At 51.5% G+C, this 21,155-nt stretch overlaps 1 protein-coding gene across 1 annotated transcript in view; it reads right to left on the bottom strand.

The window, feature by feature from the left end:
- The window catches only part of Agbl1 (AGBL carboxypeptidase 1), a 353,278-nt gene that overhangs the window by 304,723 nt on the left and 27,400 nt on the right, over positions 1-21,155 (bottom strand). The window contains exons 6-7 of the mRNA XM_042698518.1: positions 17,370-17,407; positions 1,676-1,884 (exon numbers count right to left, since the gene is read on the bottom strand). Coding sequence (XP_042554452.1) covers positions 1,676-1,884; positions 17,370-17,407 — 247 coding nt within the window. The remainder of the gene's footprint in view (positions 1-1,675; positions 1,885-17,369; positions 17,408-21,155) is intronic.

Here is a 21,155-nt window from a genome sequence, read left to right as displayed (position 1 = left end):
GGATTTGGTCTGAAAACAGGCTTAAGGTAACTTTAAGGAATGCTGCACCTAAGCCAAGGCATCGTCCGTGATATCTGGGGAAAAGAGGGGTGGACCTTGTTCCTCCATCACCCTGTGTCATGGGAGTCGCTGCCTAAATTAGCAAACGTGTATTTGAGCTGATGGAACTATTGCTTTAGTCTTTGGTTATACGGCGGGGACAACATAAAGGAAAAGGGTCAAATGTGAAACAAGAAGGAAACAGTAAGCGACTCTCATGCATCTAAATTAGACAGCACCCGGGTCCCTGAACCCATAGCATTGCGCTCCCTCAACATCGGCCCAGAGCAAAGAAAAACTGGGTTTGCAGATGTAATTAAGGAATTCATTTTGGGTTGAAATCCAGGTAACCCTGGACCACATCTCCCAGCAGAAAACAGGTAAGTACCAGCCTGGACCGGGGTGACTTCCTCTACCTGGTATTCTCTTCCCCTGCACGTGACCTGACCGGCTCTCCAGCACCTCGTATCTTAGCTCAGGTGTCACCTGCTTGGAGAATAAAAGCTCACCCTTTCCCTCCACCTACCAGAGTGCCCCGGCTTGCTGATCTCACAGAACAAAAGGGAATGGCTTCCTGGTTGGATTCTTTGCTTTTCTCTCTTTTCTTTCTCTCTTTTCTTTCTTTCTTTCTTTTTCTTCCTTCCTTCCTTCCCTCCTTCCTTCCTCCCTTTCTATCTTTCTTCCTTTCTGCTAGCACTCTACCACTTTAAGCCACAGCACCACTTCTGGTTTTCTGGTGGCTCATTGGAGATAAGAGTCTCACAGACTTTCCAGTCTGGCTTCAAACAGTGATCCTCAGATCTCAGCCTCCTGAGTCGCTAGGATGATAGGTGTGAGCCACTGACGCCTGGCTGATTCTCAGCTTTTTAACATCTGTCCCACCTGTCTCCCGCTATTAAGTTTACCCTGTAAGACCAGGAGTCTGTTCTGTTCGCCACGGGATTCCCGTGCTAATTATTAATTCCAGCACTAATTATTCCAATGAGTTCTCCTACTCAAAACACAGATAAAATATGCCAGGGACTCTTCTGAGCTCATGAGCTTATTTAGTCCTCACAGCAGCCTAAATGTTCTGTTCCCACCGTTTTAGAAAAAGCAACGTGGCACTTGGAGAAACCAGGTGACATCTCCATCAGGTCCCAGTCGACAGGGAAACTGCGCATGAGTGCCCTGTCGAGGATTAAGAAACACTATCCAGGCCAGATACCGGTGGCTCACGACTGCAATTCTAGCAGCTCAGGAGGCTGAGACCTGAGGATTGAGGTTCAAAGCCAGCCCAGACAGGAAAGTCCGTGAGACTGTTACCTCCTACGAAACCACCAGAAGACTGGAAGTGGCGCCGCATCTCAAAGTGGTAGAGCGCTCGCCTTGAGCGCAAAGAGCTCAAGGATAGGGCCCAGGGCCTGAGTTCAAGTCCCATGGCCAACAAGATAAAAACAGAAACAAAACTGCTACCACATCTTGCACGCCATGAATAAACAAAGGAAAATGCTCAGGAGCCAATGAAGGAAGAAGGATTTGAACCCAGAGCACATGACATAATAATACTCGGGGAGAACCGTACTGAGGTCTGTGTCCAGCACGATCATGTCACCAGTTCACTGCAGAGAGCTCTCTGCACGTCCGGGCTGTGTACCTGTGCCATGCCGAGGAGGGTCTCCAGGCCCTGGGCCGCCAGGAAGGCCTCTCGGCCTGACCGAAGCGTGGCGATGTGCTTGAGGCAGAGCAGGAGTCCCCGGCGGATCGTCACGTAGGTGTGGTCCGTGTCATGGCTGTGCCAGTCCTGATGCAGCCTGAGCAAGCTGGCCACGTAGCCTCTGTTCACCGCCCGGCGGCTGTTGGACTCTGTTATAAAGACAAGGGGAAGAGGTGCCGTCAATCACAGGGTCTCCTGGGGGCACCCATCCCAGAACTGCCTGTGTGACTCCCACTGTCGCTAATTATAACAGGAGCAGGAACTCTTCGGTGTCTAAAACCGGCTGGTGCCACCTTCACCGAGTGATTGACGTCGACATCAACCGCAATGGGAAAAAAAGCAATAGGTGAAACGTACACCCTGAAATAACACACCAAGAAAGATACAGCTTCACTTCTGTAATAGTACTCTTGCCCAAAACATATCACCTTAATAAAAATCAGGCAGAAACTCAGCCAACCCCACACAAAGGGCACGCAATAAAATATCTGACCTACACTCTTCAGAAATGTCGAGATCATAAAAGGCCAAAAAGAAAAAGAAATTCCTCTAAGAGTTGGGACTAAAGGTAGACAAAAAGCTATGATACCCAAGTACAACATATAATTGTAACTTAGATCCTGGGAGTGAACAGGGTTTTTGCCTTTGCTTTTAAAAGGCAGCCGTGAGGCAGAGTGAAACAGGAATGAGATCAGCTACTAGTGGGTTTGTTTGGGGGTTGTACTAAGCTGTGGTTCAGTAAAACAGTATGTTTGATTTTAGGAAATTTACAATCAGAAGTGTGTGGTTATATATACATATAGATAGATAGATAGATAGATAGATAGATAGATAGATAGATAGATAGATAGATAGATATGCATTATTCCTAGGGAAAGACAATACCTTGGGGAGCAGGGAAAGTGGAAAAGGAGAGAGGGAGAGGAAAGGAGGAAGGAAGGGAGGGGGGAAGTAGGAAGAAAGAGGAGGGGGAGGGAAAGAGACAGGAGGAAATCAAGAGGGAGAGAGAGAGAGGAGAGGGGGCAGAAAGGGTGAGAGAGGCAGAAGGGGAAGAGAGGTGCGGGAGGGATTCCGTGAGGTTCTCTTCTTCCCTAAATCTTAATGGGCCTAACATTTAGGTTGAGCAAATTCCAAGGCTAGGCAGGGCCAGAGAAATCTCACAATCTCGCTCTCTTGGAGCCTGGCTTGAGCTCATGGCTACTCTCAGCAAAGAGGCCTCAAGACCAGATTAGAAAGAAGTCACCACCAAGAGCTTCCCATGGACCCACAGGCGGCTGTTGAAGAGGACGGACTGGAGGAGGCCCTGAACAAGATGGTGCTGACCAGGCTCCAACAAGGCTGCAAGGCTGCCCGGAGACCCCACACACACCAACGGAGCTGGTTTCTCTGTGTCCGCTCTGGCTTCCGGTTGGTGATATCCTGAGACCCAATCTTATGGCTCTCAATCGTCTTTGGGAAAGCAAGAAACAAAGGCAAGCAGAGCCCGGGGCCTCGGTGACCACAGGCCCCACACTACTTCTGAGATGGATCTGTCTGGGTCATCTGCTGAATGGCTGGGTGGAGACCAGGTCAGACCTATCTGACCTGTGAACTCGGGTACATCCGAGGCTCCACCCGGCCGACAGTCATCCACAAACACCCAGCCCTTCCAGCCTTTCCAGCCCCGCTGCCTCCCACTGCTTTTCTCCAACACCCACACCCCTCATGCTGGGGTTCGAGGCCCCATAGACCCCTGGACAGGCGTGGAAGCTGTCATCAGCTAAGCAGAATTTCAGTTCAAAGTCAGACTTCTCCCTGAGACCATCAAAATGCACAAGAGGGGGGAAAAATCACATGGTAATTCAATGCTCTATCCCAGAGGGATGTTTCACTCGTTATATTAGCAGTACGTTTAATTTTTTTTGCTTGTTTATCGAGTTTTAAACAGCCACGTTTCACTGAGCTCCAGTGAGATTTCATGTAGTTAATTTCTCTTTTTCTTTTTTTAACAAGTTTTCATTCAGCCATGCCCCTGAGCTGACAGCACTTTGCATCCAGTCATTTCTTTGTGGAAGGCTTAAATCCCTTTCATTTATCTCTTGTAATACATTACTCTTTTGTATCTAAAATATGCCCCTCAGCCAGGAACTAGTGGCTCACACCTGTCATCCCAGCTACACAGGAGGCTGAGATCTAAGGATCACAGTTCAAAGCCAGCCAGGGCAGGAAAGTCCCCATGAGACTCTTTATCTCCAATGAACCACTGAAAAACCGGAAGTGGAGCTGTAGCTCCAAGTGATAGAGTGCTCGCCTTGAGCAAAAGTACTCAGGGACAGTGCTCGGACCTTGAGTCCAAGCCTCATGTATATATATAAAGTTCTTTACTGCCTAAGTGAAGTTCTAATCTAGCCACTCTCTAATTTTGAAAAGGAAACCGAGAATTAAGTAGGAGGCATTAAAAGAAAGTCCTGCCTGTGGAAAGATACAGGCATGACCAATGTTGTATCCAGGGGCCCTGTGGACTGCAGAAGGTTGAGGAGTTCTGTCTTTTGTCTGTTCTAAGTATATGAAATGGATAACAGATTCTCCTAATGACCTTCAGCCGTTTAGGGAGGGGTTGAAGGGAAGAGGGTATCAAAAGAAATCTTAAACTGTCGGAGAGGAAAATCCCCTATCAAACCCCAATGATTTTTATTCGTGATTTTCCTATTAATCCCCACCAAGCTGAGGTGTTTACTACCAGCTGACATCGCTAAATCTCCTTCTCCACCCAACATCAGTCAATCCATTCTCCGAGAATGGCCGGGAAGTTTTGCAGAAGTCAATACGTATCTGACTCGAGACAAGAGGAAACTCATGAAACCCAGGAAGAGCAGAGAAAGGTGGAGAAGGGCCAAGGAGTGGAAGGAGGGTCGCCAGGGATGGGTCGCTCAGAGGAGTTCTAGAAGATTCCAGAGGAAAATAGCATGGCTTCCCAGAGCAGGGAAAAGACCATGAGTTTTCCGAGTCGTGCTGAGTGGGCTTGGGAGCTTGAGGGAGTTTAGGGGGGTCTCCGGGTTCCCCAGCTTCCTCAGACCAGGCCAGCTGCTCTTTAGATGCAATCTTCAGATTTTCTTGGGGGCAGGGAATCACACTGCATGTACACATGCGTGCACGCGCGCATACACACACACACACCTTTTCATTTTCTAAGTAGACTTGTGTCTCTTAAACTGATCAGATGGAGGGGGGACGAACAGAAAGAAGTTCTGAGAGCCTTCAGTTTTAACACGGCACCTCCAACATCAACGCCCCCCCTCCCGGGTGCTAGCATTGCTGCAGCCAGCCACCTCCTGGCTCACCACCCCGCCCTGCTAGCCTGCAGTGGAAGGTCTCTTCTCCCGCTTCTTTCCTTTCTCTTTTTTCTTTTCTTCCTGCAATTCTTTTTTTATTGCTATTAGAAAGGTGTCACTCTCTGTTCACCCACTTTCCTCGGGCCAGTGTCTGAACAGTAGACACTCCATCCTGCCCCCACCTCCAACCCACCTCTCACATTCTCTTTGGGGAAGAGAGGTCTGACATGTAGCAAGGTCTCGCCTGAACATGTGGTCCAGTGAGGCTCTTATTTCCATCCCAAGTATTGTTTTTTTAACCAAGTGCAAATGTTTGTCTTTGGTGCAGGGCCCTACCCCCTCCCCCCCCCCCCCCCCTGCCAGTGGCCCATATTTTTGTCCTCTGATGAAGAGGGAAAACTTCAAAAGGTCTCGATGATCCTGGGCTGTGAGTGGAGACTCGCCCGGACTTCTATTCCCTATGTGTTCCATAATATACTTTGATAATCCAAGGAGGGTTGGCGTTACAAGCTTGTAGTCTATAGGCTCTGGGAGCCATACCATGCTGTCGGGGCTTAAACCCAGGGCGAGCTACCCTGAAGGTTGCCATAGAAACCAAATCATGCTTTGTCTTAGCCCATCGCCTTCAAAAGTGAATTACCTGCCTTGTCCCCGCAGGCACTGGAGAGCAGGGGCATCTTTATAAAGTCATCTGTCTTCTGAACAGGAAAGCCTAGGAACCTTTGCAACTCAAAGGATCGAATTTCTCCTAGGGAATGGGGGGGGGGGGGGCAGGAGAGGGGATGCAGCCAGGCGGGCCGGGATAGCGGCCTTAACTATTACACCTCCCAGAAGCCCACTACTCCGTCCCTCCAGCGTGGCAATCTATGTGTTCACTAGGTTACAATTCCCTTCTCTATGAAGACGAGGGCCATGCGTCCCTTCCTGGGGGGGGGAGGGGGGAATGGTCCCAGGAGAAGTTTCAGCGTCAGTACCCTTTCAAATCATGCTTTACAGTCTACCCCCATGGACTTGCAAGGACTCAGTACCTCCGAAATGACCACCCGTTGCTGCCTCTGCCTTAGGATGCTCCTACATGATAAACACTGACACACCCAGATACACACATACACACACACACACCTCACTCTCTCTAGTGTCTCTGTCTCACTCTCTGTCTCTGTGTCTCTGTCTCTGTCTGTCTCTGTGTCTCTGTCTCTGTCTCTCTCTGTCTCTCTCTCTCTCTGTCTCTCTCTCTCTCCCTCTCTCTCTCTTGGGAGCCATGCATACCCCAGATCCTTACAGTTCCCACTGGAAAAGTTTACATGCATTGGGGTCTCATTACCCGAACACTTGTTTTACTTTTTTAAGACTAGTGACTTGTCTGGCATCCACGTGGGGAAGGTAAAGCATTTTTACCTGGCCAGACTCGTCATCACCGTGATAAAACCCCCCACAGGACGCCATGGAGTACGGGAAGCAGAGAGATGAGAGGTAGAGGAAGGGGCCAGGTCAGGCCTCTGGTGACCTTCGTCCCCCTAACCCCGCCACCCTCACCCCAGTTAGGAGCGCGGGAGTTCGCCTGCTCTCTCTCCCAGTTGCTCAGCAGCACGCTGGTCACTTTACGCGCATCAGCTCGTTTGTCTCGTGGAAGGGCTTCTTCCACGTCCCCCTCACTGCTCCCCTGCACAGATGAAGATGCAGAGACGGAGAGAAGTCAGGGCCGCTAACGTTCAGTCCGCAGAGCTTATGAATCCGAACCGAGAGGATTCCGGTGCACATCTCCCATCTGACTCCCCAACCTGACCTCCACGTCTTGATCGGAGTAGGTCAGAGTAGCTTACGGGGTTTCTTGTTCTTGTTTTGTGCTTTGCTTTGCATCCAGACACAGATACTTAACGCTTGCCAGGAAAAACCATGCACAAGGTTTCCGAGACTAACAAGAGAGAAAACTGGTGTGGTGCTGGTGGCTCACCCCTGTCATCCTAGCTACTCAGGAGGCTGACATCTGAGGTCTGAAGCTAGCCCAAGCAAGAAGGTCCGTGAGACTCTTATTTCCAATAAGCTACTCAGAAAAAGCTGAAAATGGAGGCTCAAGCGGTAGAACACTAGAGCCTTGAGCACAAAGAGGCTCAGGGACAGTGCCTAGGCCCTGAGTTTGAGCCCCAGGACTGAAAAAACAAACAGGTGACATTGATCGAGATGCATTGCACTCATAAACTGGTATGTTGAATACACAACCCTTTGCACGACTACTTAAGGATAATTTTTTAAGAAAGAAAAAGAAATTAATGGCTCCTGGCAAATCCGAAGGGCCTGAGCTTCTAGAAGGTGTGCGGGATCTCCATGTCTCACCCGGTGTGGGAAGGGGCTGCCGCACGGTGTGTTCCGGATGTAGAAAGAGGCTGAGTAGGGCTTGGAGTCCCTCCCCCTCCTCCCCCCCTCCCTGGCCCCCAGGGCCACGGTGAGCATCTGTAGGGAGCGTTTCTGCAAAAGATTTCATTCACAAATTAAAAATAAGCTGCTTGATGTCCCCCCCCCCCCCCAGTGGAGTGAAAGGAACAGATGGGCTGCAATCCCAGCATGCCACACGCATACAGCAACCGAGCCTGGACTCCTTAGATTCCAGAAGCATCTCTGCCACGGATGTGACAACCAAAAAAAAGTAAAATGTCCCCCAAACTTGATGTGTTCCTTTGTAGGGGGTGGGAAAAGAAAAGCCACCCCCTGCCAATTGCTGCGGTCTGGCTAGAGTGGGAGAATTAAATGAGATACTGTGGGAAAGTGAGAGGGCGTGCTGTCAAGCCTGCTATTTGGAGAAGCATGCAGGCGACACCCTGCATCCGTGTCGACTTCCGTGAACACCTGCAGGGTCAATCCCACACGCAAATGAGAAGCCACCAGGCACCACTGGAGCCGCGGGGTGTTTGTGTTTTGGTCCATCTCTCTACATCTCTGGGACCCTTTGTCAATCCATAGCCAGTCGTCAGTTATGCCAGGAGGACCCAAGTTGTACAGTCCTGAAAGGCCGGTACTCAACAGCCCTGCAGGTTAACTGCTGGCCCGCCAGAGGACGGACGCTAGGGGTGTGTGAGGAGAGCTGCCTCGGCACGCATTCATCTTCTGTGTGTGCGTGCGTGTCCCTGCGTTCGCTCCGGTGACTTGCTCTGAGCACCTGCTGCACAGCACACGCTAGAGCAAATGGCTTCAGACTTAAGAATGCATGGGACGGCATCCTATGGGGATGAGGCGCGCGAAATCTAAGATAGAGGTCAGCAAACAGCCCACAGTCGGTCTGTCTGTTTGTTAATAAAGTTTTATGGCAACGCGGGCACAGCCATTCCTTTCTGTGTTATCTATAGCTGCCTTTGCCCTCTGGGGGGCAGAGTGGAAATTGTGTGGTCGAGAAACTAAAATATTTATAGTCACAGAAAGAGAAAAAAAAAAAAAACTTGCAGAGAGCAGACAGACAGGGAGGGGAATACCGGGTGTCTGTCATTCTTCACCCAGGGGAGGGCAGACTTCGGAGGCCAAGGGATTTGCAGCCTCTGTGCTGTGGACTCGGAACCCTTTCGGGGGTTTGCGAGTCGTGGGGGAGTCCGGGACTGGAGCCCCACTCTGTGTATATGACCTTGCTCGGACGGTTTTGGGGTGGACAGTTCCCCCCGACGCATGTCGCCGACCTAGTGAGTGCATCACGGGGTCACTAGAGCCCCCGTGGTCCCTACCCCTCACATCTAGACCCCCCCCCACATCCTCAGGAGACCCTGCCTCCATCATGACCCCGGTGAACACGCCATCTTCCACCACGCCTGGCCCTTCGTGGAGAGGAAGAGGTGCGGGCCCCACACACGCTCCCACCCGTGACCCTGAGCCTCCTCGGACATGGTTCAAAAGAACACCTTGGCCCCGATCTCCAGGCAGATGATCGGGCCAGAGGGAAAACAGGGCAGAGGGGATCTGATCTGCACAGGATCCCCTGTGCAGAAAAAAAAAAAAAAGAACAACAAAAACCAAACAATACCACAGCATCCCACGTGGGTAGAAGAACCCACAAAGGCTACAGATGCATGACACAATTCTTTAAGTCGAATAGTTTGGATCTGAGCAGGAAAACGACACACCACCACCACCCACAGTGCCTTCCATTAGTCACCGCGCCCACATCTGAAAACACTCTGGCCTTCAGGGACAGAGCTTGCCGCCCTGTTCTCAGGGCCCCACCGACAGCCAGCCCTCCTCATTAAGTTCGGTTTATCTCCATGGTTTAGTTCGGCCCGTGAATCCTAAGAGATCCGCACACCCCACCCGCCCTGCCAGTTACTTGACTAGGGTTTGAGAATGAAGGTAACACTCCCCGATCTCTCTCCGGGTCCGACTTTACTCTTTATTGTAATCCCTCCCCCATACAATCATTCATTTCAACAGTTTTCCAGTGTGACCTCTCCCAGATCCTCAGGGGTGCGCCTGGAAGGTTCCTATTGTCAGTCAGGCGCCGACGGGAGCCAGCGGGGAAGGAGAGGCCAAGGCCAGGCCGCCCGGTCAGTGATGGGAGTGTGCACCTGTCCTGTCCTGCCTGCATGCCCGCGTCTTCTCCATATGCGATCTCTGTGCCTTGAAGGGGGTTGGCTGTTGATCTTTTCTTTCTCTGCTACCTTTTGTCACCCTTTTGTTTGTGGAAAACTGAGCTTTGGCAGCAAAAGGGAACAGGTTTCGGGATCATGCAGTCAATCAGCAGTTGACCTCGGACCCCAGGGTTCCGGTGAAACATGAAGACTTCCTGCTCTGGACACTAAAACCATGGGGCTCAAACTTCAGCTTTCCATACAACTGCTGGTGAGGTCTTGGCAAGTCGTTAACTGCCCCTAACCCAACCGCCCCCCAGCCTGCTGTATAAAATATGGATACGAAGGTAACTGTTGGATAAATGAGGACACTAATAAGAGCTTGGTCAGGTGCCAGTGCTCACGCCTGATATCACAGCCACCCAGGAGACTGAGATCTGAGGATCACAGTTCAAAGTCAGCCTAGGCAGCGAAGTCTTATCCACAATGAGCTACTGAAAAAAAAAAAAAAAAAAAGCCAGAAGTGAAGCTGTGCATCAAATGGTAGAGCACTAGCCAGGAGCAAACACAAAGCTTGGGGACAGTACCTGTGCCTTAAATTCAACCTTCAGACCAGCATAAAAAGAAGGAAGAGAGGGGAGGGAGGAGGGAAAGGAGGAGGAGGAGGAGGAAGAAAAAGAGGAAGGAGGGCTCTGGGAAGGTGGCTCAGTGGTAGAGCGCTTGCCTTGCATGTGTGAGGCTCTGGGTTCGATTCCCCAGCACCACATAAGCAAAAAGAAAAAAAAAAGAAAAAGAGGAAGGAAGGAAGGAAGGGAGGGAGATAGGAAGGAAGGAAAGAAGGAGACTTATTTGGTGAAACTGAGCCCAGTCTGGGCAAATGCAGATAGACTACTATTGACAGGGTGTCATTCATCTCAGGACCTCTAGTGATCGCTGACTCCCTTCCCTGCTTCCCATCTCGTGGAGAATTCCCAGTAACAATTCATGAAAAGACCAGCCAGCGGGGTGGGAGTGGCCGTCCAGCGGGGTGGGAGTGGCTGTCCAGGTAGGAGTGGCCGTCCAGAGGGGCGGGAGTGGCCATCCAGTGAGGTGGGAGTGGCCGTCCAGTGGGGTGGGAGTGGTCGTCCAGTGGGGTGGGAGTGGCCGTCCAGTGGGGTGGGAGTGGCCGTCCAGTGGGGTGGGAGTGGCTGTCCAGGTGGGAGTGGCCATCCAGAGGGGCGGGAGTGGCCATCCAGTGAGGTGGGAGTGGCCGTCCAGTGGGGTGGGAGTGGTCGTCCAGCGGGGTGGGAGTGGCCGTCCACCGGGGTGGGAGTGGCCGTCCAGCGGGGTGGGAGCGGCCATCCAGCGGGGTGGGAGCGGCCGTCCAGCGGGGTGGGAGCGGCCGTCCAGCGGGGTGGGAGCGGCCGTCCAGCGAGGTGGGAGTGGCCATCCAGTGGGGTGGGAGTGGCCGTCCAGCGGGGTGGGAGTGGCCATCCAGCGGGGTGGGAGTGGCCGTCCAGCGAGGTGGGAGTGGTCGTCCAGCAGGGTGGGAGTGGTCATCCAGCGGGGTGGGAGTGGCCGTCCAGTGGGGTGGGAGCGGCCGTCCAGCGGGGTGGGAGTGGCCATCCAGTGGGGTGGGAGCGGCCGTCCAGCGGGGTGGGAGCGGCCGTCCAGCGGGGTGGGAGTGGCCGTCCAGTGAGGTGGGAGTGGCCGTCCAGCGAGGTGGGAGTGGCCATCCAGTGGGGTGGGAGTGGCTGTCCAGCGGGGTGGGAGTGGCCGTCCAGTGAGGTGGGAGTGGTCATCCAGCGGGGTGGGAGTGGCCGTCCAGTGGGGTGGGAGCCGCCATCCAGCGAGGTGGGAGAAGTGGGAGTGGCCATCCAGTGGGGTGGGGAGTGGCCGTCCAGCCAGTTGGCAAAGCAGAAGAACCCTGTCCTTAGGTACTGTCTTACTCAAGGAAGATACCAGGTTGTCAGGAGGGAGGAGGGATGGGATACTAACAAGATTTTCTGCTGTGGACTTCAGGCAGCCCTGAGGCCTGCTCCAGATTCCCAGCGCCCTCCATGAATCCCTCCAGCATCACAGGAATGCATCAAACTCCGGCTGCTCGGGCTGGCCTGGGGCTCCGGCCTCGGAGACCATCTCCAGCTAATTCCCTTCCAGTCCTGCAAGCTTCTGAAGCTGGGAAGCACAGATAGTGCTCCGCAGCAAATATGGCCAAAATTAGATTAAAAATAACCTCCTGATAAACAAATTACTCACCGAAAATAAATACCAGGCCCCGGTGGCCGAGATAACTAACAGAACAGCGCCACCGCATGGCAGGAAGAGGAAAGGACGTGAGCTCTGTCCCCAGCTCTGCCCAGTCGGAGAGAAAGGCCGGCCAGCAGACAGGGAAGGGAAGGGGCAGCACAGCATGGGTGGAGAGTGCATGTCCTGTCCGCGTCAACCTTTCTACAAGCCACATACGTATTTGAGCAAATACCATAAATATCTGGCGGAGAACTCTGGACTCTGAGCCAAGAAAAAGAAAGGGCAGGTGCCAAGTTGCGCATCCCAGGACCTTAACAGGCGCGCGCTCTCTCTCTCTCTCTCTCTCCCCCCCTCTCTCCCCCTCCCCCCCCTCTCCCTCCCTCCCTCTCTCTCCATCCTCAGCCTGGACCCATCCTGCTGTGCAGACATATCTCGATGCAGACATGGGCCTTGTTCCCTCCTTAGCCTCACGTGGCAGGCGGTCCCTCCCGAAGCAACGCTTGCAAGACTTAGAAAGTGCTTCCTTCCTTTTCCTCCCTGTCCAGTCACGCCTTCTCTGGGCTAAGTCATCTCGTTGTAGCACAAGGCTCAGCTACCAAAGAGGCGGCCGGGAAGCCCCAAATCCCATAGCTGCTGGAAATAACTGAAGGTTTTCAAGCTTTAGTTTCCCCCGCCCCTAACACCTGAAAAACAGAGATGGTAATACCTCCTTGATAGGATGAATATATTGCAGAACACTTTTTCCTTTTTCTTTTTGTGGGTAGTGCTTGCTTGAACTCCCAGGCTTGGGCATTGTTCCTTAGTTGTTTTGTTTTTACTCAAGGCTGGTGCTGTGCCTCTTGAGCCACAGCTTCATTTCCAGCTTTTTGCTGCTTCATGGGCCCCACAGACTTTCCTGCCCAGGCTTTCTCTGAACAGAGATCCTCAGATCTCAGCCTCCTGAGTAGCCAGGATTACAGGCATGAGCCGCCCAGGTGGCTGAGCATCTGATGTTCTAAGAACTCCACGAATGGTAGCTACTTGGGCTGTTTTGTTGAGCCAAAGTGTGGTGGATGTAGCTTGGTACACCGATTCGTACAAAAATGCGTATTACAACCATCCACCCTGGTGTGACAAAGGCGAAAATCTATCAGTATCGTTTGAAGCAGGATGTGGGCTCATCACTGAAGCCTATGGCAGGTGACCCCCACCAGAGAGATGGGGGAGAGGAGACATCGGGTCCATGGTCAGAAGCAATTCCATTCTCCCTAGGGATGACGCATGAGGCCCACCAGGCCCCTTCAATAAGGTACAGCGGGAGCAAGTGCTGGGGGCGGGGTGGGGGGGTGGAGAAATGAGAATCTTTCCTTGGGCCACATTCACGGAGAAGACCGGCACCGTGTGAGGCACTGGAGGTACACGTATGTGGTGAGAAGTCATCACAGATTGCAGAATGGTGAGCTCACTGAAATGCCAGTGTGAGGCTCTGTGCCAAGATTTAGCGTGGACTTAATGCTAGGCAGATATGAGGTTGGATGTTGTTCGGAGGAGCTGTCTGGCAGAGAGTTTGCACTGATATTTAAGAAGTGGATGCTGGGTGCGGTGGCTCACTCCTGTCATCCTAACCACTCAGGAGGCTGAGAGCTGAAGATCATGGTTCAAAGTCATCCCGGGCAGGAAAGTCCATGAGATTCTTATCTCCAATAAACCACTCAGAAAACCAGAAATGGTCCTGTGGCGCAAGTGGCAGAGTGCTCGTCTTGAGCTGAAGAGCTGAGGGACAGCGCCCAGGCCCTGAATTCAAGCCCCATGACTGACAAAAAAAAAAAAAAGTGGATTTGCTGGTTCCCTGGGTGAGTCATTTCCTATCTCTGGGCCTCAGCATCGTCTCTGGAGAACAAGGGAGGGCAGGGAAGAGCAAGAGCTTCCTGGAGGCTCAGAGCCCTGTTTGTTCGCAGGTGTCATCCAGGAGGAACGGCTGGGGGCTGGAGGAGCGTGATTCTGAGCTCTCGCCTCACAAACAACCTCAGCAGCTAAGGAGCTTCACAGAGCCATTGTGTGACGTGGATGTGTTTCAAAACATAGTTGCTGCTGACCTCCACAACTAGGTGATACAAGGAAGAACTTTTGGGTTTTTTTTTTTCGCCTAAGTCTAGCCATGGGGAAGAAGGAAGTCCAGAATGCAGGCAGGACCCACAGCCGGTCGCAGGACACGTGTACCTCCATGCAGAGCCACTGCGGCCTGCCTGTGGTCACCGGGTGAAAAGGCACAACGCCCCCCGGAAGCCCCAGGATTCCCCTAAAGACCCCTCGGAAACCCCAGGATTCCCCGTAAAGACCTTATAAAACCGGCCTGGCCTTTGACACTTTGCAACAAGAACCCCTCTGGCCATTACCTTACCCAGTGTCTCCACTGCTGCTGACCTAGCCACAGCAGACGGTTCTGGGAAGAGCGGGGAGCCATCTGCTCGTGAGCCAGCCCTCCCTCCCCCTGTACCGCGTAGCATGGCCGCTGCTGGCTGTCCTTGAGGGCCGGCCAGCCAGAGCACGACCTGCAAAGAGCTGTAAGAACGCTGCTCTTCCTGCCAGACGTCCCATTAGCTCTCCCCACCCTCCCCGCCCCGCTCTGACTCTTCCTTCACTAACCTGACATCCTTTTTCCCAGCCCCTTCCTCCTCGTGCCCTGATTTCTGAAGCCTTCCAGATTCCTCCAAATGCTAAATATGTCGTGGGAGTGGTCCGGGCTAAGAGGCCCAGCCTGACGCCTGGAAGGTGTCCTCCTGGTTGTGAGACCCTGCGGCCTGGGCAGCGAGGTAAGCCCAGACAAGACGCGTTCCTGGGGCAGAATCAGGCCACCGCCCCATTGCAGCCCCTCCTGCAGGGGCTGCTTCCGGGCCCACAACTGTCCAGGCACACACTCGAGCTTGTGGGAGGGAGGTTGGGGGGGGGGGGGGTAGAAAGAAGAAACGGAGAGGCAACAGCAGTGAGAGAAGAATTGGGACAATCGAGGCAGAGAAGTCAGAAAGGAGGTAAGGGAAACAAAGTTAGAACAGAGGGAGAAAGCAGGAGAAAAGGAGAGAGGGGAGGGGAGGGAAAGGAAGGAAGGGGAGGAAAAGGACAAGGGGGAGGGGGAAAAGGAAGGGGAGGGAGGGGAGGGGGAGAGAGAACACAGGTTGCTCTGATTTACTAGGGAAAAAAATCACCTATGCTAGAAGTAGCACTATTTCTTAATGAAAGCTTGATTAAATTATAGTAATAAAAAGCTAAGTGGTTTTCAGCTGGAATCAACACAAAAGGACACAACTCCCAATAGAGGAAACCTCAGGGAAGGGTCTGGGCCATGAGAGCTAAAGAGGAGTGGAGGAAAAGAGGGAGCGCGTGGGCTTGGTTCCACCTCTACCACCCACACAGTGAGGCCGTGCCCGCGTGACGCTGCGGGCACTGAGGCAGGCCCCGGGCCTGGAGCTCTCACTTGGCTTCTTCTTCGCTCAACGCTGGCACCCTACCGTGTGAACCACAGTTCCCCTTCCAGCCTTCGGGTGGTTAACTGGAGAGAAGACTCTCCAGACTTCCCTGCCCTGGCTGGCACTGAAAAGCTGGCCCAGCACAGGCCGGAGACAATTCCCACTAGCTACCGACTTCCCAGGAGCTTCAGCACGGGGGTTCTGACGCGTGTAACTCAGTGGCAGGTGACCACGTGCAGATCCTTCCACAGCACTAAGCTGGAGGACTAAGGAAGGTGCTCAGCTACCTGAGATGCTGAGTCTTCCCCCACCGAGGCAGGTCGGCTGCCAGGATGTCTACACGGCGCGCCGTTCTCAGGCTGGCCAAGCCCCTCCGCTGGACAAGTCAGCCCTCACTCACCCACCTGCCTCCAACGCCAGCCACTGGATGTGGAAAAAGCCACGCCGTGAGCACACAAATGACCAGAGCCCGGATGGGAAACGCGGAAGGAGTTCACTGCCACACAGGAGCGGGTGCTCTGTTGACGCCTGACGATCGTTTTCTGTTCCTTCTCATCTCCAGGGCCAGATAACTTCTGGCTCTTCACACACACACACACACTCACACACACACACACACACACGTAAACACACTCAAACACAGACACGCTTTTTCTACCTTTGCTCCACCTGCAGGACATCCTGCTACGGACAGACTTGTGTGCTTTCTATCACGTTCCAAGAAACCAAATGGACTCAAGCCTCGCTGCCCCTCCCCTGCCCCGCTTTGGTCTATGAAACAAAGCATGGGGTGATTTTGGGCTATTCCTTGGCGTGTGTGGCTGGCAGGGTTGTATGGCTGGAGGAAGAGGGTGCTTCCATTTTTGTGTATTTGGTTAGAAGTGCTATGAATGTTCAACCATACCTCCAAGTCTCCGGCTCTCGGCACAGAAACAAATACCAACGGAAGGGATTGGTTTCCAAGGGGCGAAATTAAAACAGATGAAGAAGGAAGATGTGGGGATATAAAAATATAAAGCTAAGGCTAAGGCTCCGTTGCTCGGTGGTGCATGGTGGTTTCTTTGGATTTTACACGTGAAATTGGCTCCCAGTGTAATTAGGCCAGAGCTGCTAAGAGTTAAAAAAAACAAAAACAAAAAGAAAGAAAGAAAAGAAAACAAACTTCCCAGTTATTCAGAACCCCAGAGCTATTTCTTTTTTGCAATCACTCAAGAAACTGAGGAAAAGAGCCGACTTTTTAATATGTTTGTTACCAACCTCGACCCTGGCCACACAATTGCCCACACGCTACTCACCCCAAGGATCCAGTCCTGAACCGAGCTGAGAACGCAGGTATGGCTCCTCCCCAGCTTTCTATTCATTGCTCCACCTCCCGGGGAGCCTGGGATTCATCCTGACTCTCTGCTGGGGCTGGTGACCCTGTTCTAGAAGGACCTGGGGCGTCCCCGGGCCACAGCAAGCAGCAGGGCCAAGCGTGGTGTCACGGGACGCGTCCACGCAGAGAGATGCTGTCTCTCTTCTCTGTGACCACGCAGACGGAGCCACCACCATGTTTTCCGTCTCCTTCCCAGAACCAGCCTCCCTCACACCTATAATCCCAACCACTCAAGAGGCCAATGTCAGAGGAGCACAGCTCAAAGCCAGCCCAGGCAGAAAAGCCTGAGAGATTCTTATTCCCAGTAAACCGCCTCAAACCAGGAAGTGGAGACAGGTGAAGCAGCAGCCTTGAACAACAACAACAACAACAAAGCCAAGGAAGAGCACCAAACCCTGAGTCCAAGCCCCAGTACCGGCACACAAGGAGGGAGGGAGGGAGAAGACAGATGAAGAAGAAAGAGGAGGAAGGAGGAACGAGGGAGAGGGAGGGAGAAAGGAAAAGAGAATGGGGAAGAGGAAAGAAGGAATGGAGGGAGAGAGGGAGGGAGGGAGGGAGGGAGGAAAGGAGGAAGGGAAAAGGAACAAAGAAAGGAAGGAAGGAAGAAAAAACAAAGGAACAATGAAAGAAAGAGCAAGAGAGTGAAAGAGAGAGAACGAAAGAGGACAAAACACAACCTTACACTAAATCAGCAGGGGAAAGAAACAGCAGTGTTTCAAAGACAGTGCTTACTGGATTTCAGCAGTGCTGCCAGAACTTCCGTGGCTGCCCTGGGGAAGGAGAGACAGGGGTGAGACGTGAATGTTGGTGATCGCTGTCTGCCCGCTCCTGGATCCCACCGCCAGGGACGGCGGTCACGGCCACCCCCACGGGCTCCTCAGTGACCGGGCCGCAAGCGGGCGGTGGACGGCCATGCTGAGCAAGGTGTCCAGCCGGCAGACGGGCCCCAGACGTCCACTGTGTTGAAGTCCCCACTTCCCCCCACCCCGGGCCCGCCCTTCACACCTCCCACCCCCCAGCATGCCTTGCTCTTCTGTCATTCGCACCCGTCAGACCTCTGATCAGTCTCTGGGTAACAAACAGGTGTGTCATCAGCCTTCATACATGTTATGTCACTGATCATGTACTGTAACATGATTACTGCCACTAGTAAGATTATTCATACTACGTCATACTAGGTCTTACATTTTTAACATATAAAAGGATTTTCACAAGTAAGTCTTTTTTGTTGTTGTCAGTCATGGGGCCTGAACTCTGGGCCTGGGCGCTGTCCCTCAGCTCTTCAGATCAAGATTAACACTCTACCACTTGAGCCACAGCACCACTTCCAGTTTTCTAGGTGGTTTATTGGAGATAAGAGTCTCACAGACTTTCCTGACCTACTCTGGCTTTGAACCACGATCCTTAGCTCTCAGCCTCCTGAGTAGCTAGGATGACAGGTGTGAACCACCACACCCGGCGTTATTATCATTTTTTTAAAAAGAATCCATGTCTCTTTGAAACACTGTGGTGGTAGTAAATTTTAAAAATTGGTCGATATTACCATAGAAAAATAACATGATGGGCCCAAAACGCACTATAAAATAAACACCTTTAGACAACGCAGCGTGGGAAATGTCTCTGCTTCCAGCATGTAAAATAAATCTGTGCTGGGGTGGGTGTGACCCTCGCATACCCCACGGTTGACATGAATGAGCTGCCAAAAACTTATCGGACTTGGGGAAGATCATGTTTCTCTCATAACTTTATTTTTTACAATCAGGACAGGAAGCTCATTTAAAAAAAAAAAATTAAGTCACTGATCTGTGAGTGTAATGATGCTAGCCAGTTCTTTTTCTTTTCCTTTATGTAGATGCACTGTCGCTGGAAATACACCTCAGGAAAAAGGAAGCTTGCGGGGGAAATAAATGAAGAAACAAAAACATTCGATTGTTTTTAAATTGAAAAAGAATAAAATAAATTGACAAATCTTCCACAAAACTGCATCTGGACCTTCGGACACCTGAGTCAACACACTGAGATATGTGGATGACAATTAAGAGCCTCTATGAGGGAACTGGACTTCGAAAATCATCTTTGTGTTGGAAATGGATGCAATCCCCAGGTGCGGGGCCGAGCCTGGTCTTCAATAAACACGGCGTCTTGGCCCTCACAGCAGGACAGCCTGCAATGTCACCATCACCCGTGTTTAGTTTAACAACCACGCTGATCAGACTAAATGGGCTTAAGGATTAGATGCCTTTATGAGGGTGGATTTTGTACATTTGCAGAGTGTTTGCTGATAAATAAAATTAGATCCAACGAATATAAACTGGGAGAAATAATGTTCCTTGTAAACACTAGGCAATTTAAGGGGGGTGGGGGGAGACTTTTTCGAGAGAGGCCAGAATCTTTCATGCTGCCAAAAGCCTGCCTGAAAATTCATTTATCAGATTTACTCTACTCAAACCACGCATGTCGCCAGCAGAAGAGTTTATCCAAAAATGGAGCAGGCCAGCTGTTGAGTAATGTCACAATTTCCGTAACAGTACCAGACCATGAACGGAAAGAACCAAAAAGCACGGCCCCTCCCCACCCCCCAAGAAGAAGGAGAGCCAGCCATTTTTGTCAGGCGGGAGTCCGATTATGACCGTCTGGCTCACGGTTATTAATTAGTGCCCTGTGCTATTACGTCCTCTGAGAACTATCAACAAAATATGTTCTGCGGTGGCCAAATATTTGTGAAGGCTTCAAAAGAAATATTAAGTCGTTTAAGACAACTTAGCAGACAGAGAGGGATGGTAGTTCCAGGCTAGGAGTTCTGTTGAAGACAAACCTCGGGAGAAGTTCCATTCAGACGAGCGTGGGGACCACTTCCCGGGACACTCTCCCATCCTGAAATGGTTGAGGAAGTCATAATCCCTCGGCGCATATGTATCTAAGCAAAGGAACAGGGTAGACAGGGTAGCGCTACACATTTGAGTAGAAAAGAAGGACTTGTCGGCCAGGTGTCAGTTGCTCACACCTGTCATCCTAGCTACTCAGGAGGCCGAGATCTGAGGATAGTGGTTCAAAGCCAGCCTGAGCAGAAAAATCCATGAGACTTTCATCTCCAATAAGCCACCAGAAAACTGGATGTGGTGCTGTGGCCCAAAGTGGTAGAGCGCTAGCCTTGAGCTGAAGAGCTGAGGGACAGCGCCCAGGCCTAGAGTTCAAGCCCCATGACTGACCAAAAACAAAAACAAAGACCTTAAATAGCCAATATCCATTTCGTCAATTTTGCTTGCTGTGCTATTGTACGTTTAAACTATCATCACTGCTCTGAGTCTTTACTAGAATTTGCCATGGGAGCCTGCACAAATGAACACTGAGAGAAAAGAGACAGCAGATTGCTCTTCAATCTGAAGACACAGTCAGAAGGTTTGCGGGCCAGGGAGAGGCTGTCATATACACAGAATTTATTTGGTGGAACGTCCCTAGGCTCCATTTTGATAGGGGACTATGTTTGGGAATACTGTGGTTTGAGTATTTCCCAAAGGTCCATGAATAACAGTTTGAACTCTGGAGTGACAGACCCAAGACGTGTTGGGTTCTTGGGAGAAGCAGAGCCTCACAGAAGGCACTTACATCGCTGGGGGAGGGGGGCCCCCTGTAAAAGGGGACACTTGGCTTCTTTGGCCTGTGAGTCTCCCCCTACCCCTGCCTCACCAGACAAATGGGCAGAGATGCCTTGCCTACTCCTTCACCCCATCCCACCCCTCCCCGTGCCCACGGAGAGCCCAGCTGTGGCAGGCTGTCAATAAGTGCGTGGTGAAAGAAGGAATGTGTAAGTGAGTGAGGCATTTAAAAGAGAAAAACCTTCATAGATCAGTTGAAGGAGTGAATCATTCATGCTTCGTGACGATCATAAAAGAATAAATTTATGCTCGTCATAAAATAATGTCGACAAGTGGGAGGGGATATGTCAAAGACAGTATATTTGTTTCAGGTTCTGCAGAAAGACCTAAATGACAAACTGCAGAAATATATATATATAGAGAGAGAGAGAGAAATGTATATATATTCATACATATGCATGCATAGAAGGAAAGATATATGTACACACACACACACACACACACACACACACACACACGTCTTTTATCTAAGACCTTGCTAACTTATTCCCTTCATGCCTAGTTTGATGGGGTTGAGACCATGATTTAATCTCTATGGTGTAAATTTTCAGGCTCTGGCATTCCTTTTGGAATAGAGGATGACCAACCTATCACGAGCCCCAAGACCAGCAAGTCTCCCCTTGACCACCACCCCCCTCTGAGCTCCTCAACAGAGAACTGAGAATTCATCCCGTGATATATTAACTTGGGACATCACCGAGGTTATCATAGGTTAATTAGCTGTGAAACTGGCTCACAATGCAGGAAGTCAAGTTCCCCGGTGCACAGGAAGACAGACAACCCGCACGAGAGAGCGTGGATTACCAGAACATTCTCCTTCTAGAAATGATCATCACAGAAATCCAAAAACACATCACAATGA

This window comes from Dipodomys spectabilis, unplaced genomic scaffold (genome assembly GCF_019054845.1).
Source record: "Dipodomys spectabilis isolate Male_0828 unplaced genomic scaffold, ASM1905484v1 ptg000233l, whole genome shotgun sequence".
Classification (NCBI taxonomy): domain Eukaryota; kingdom Metazoa; phylum Chordata; class Mammalia; order Rodentia; family Heteromyidae; genus Dipodomys; species Dipodomys spectabilis.
The sequence above is the reverse complement of the archived record's forward strand: the minus strand, read 5'-3'. Positions and strand labels throughout refer to the sequence as shown.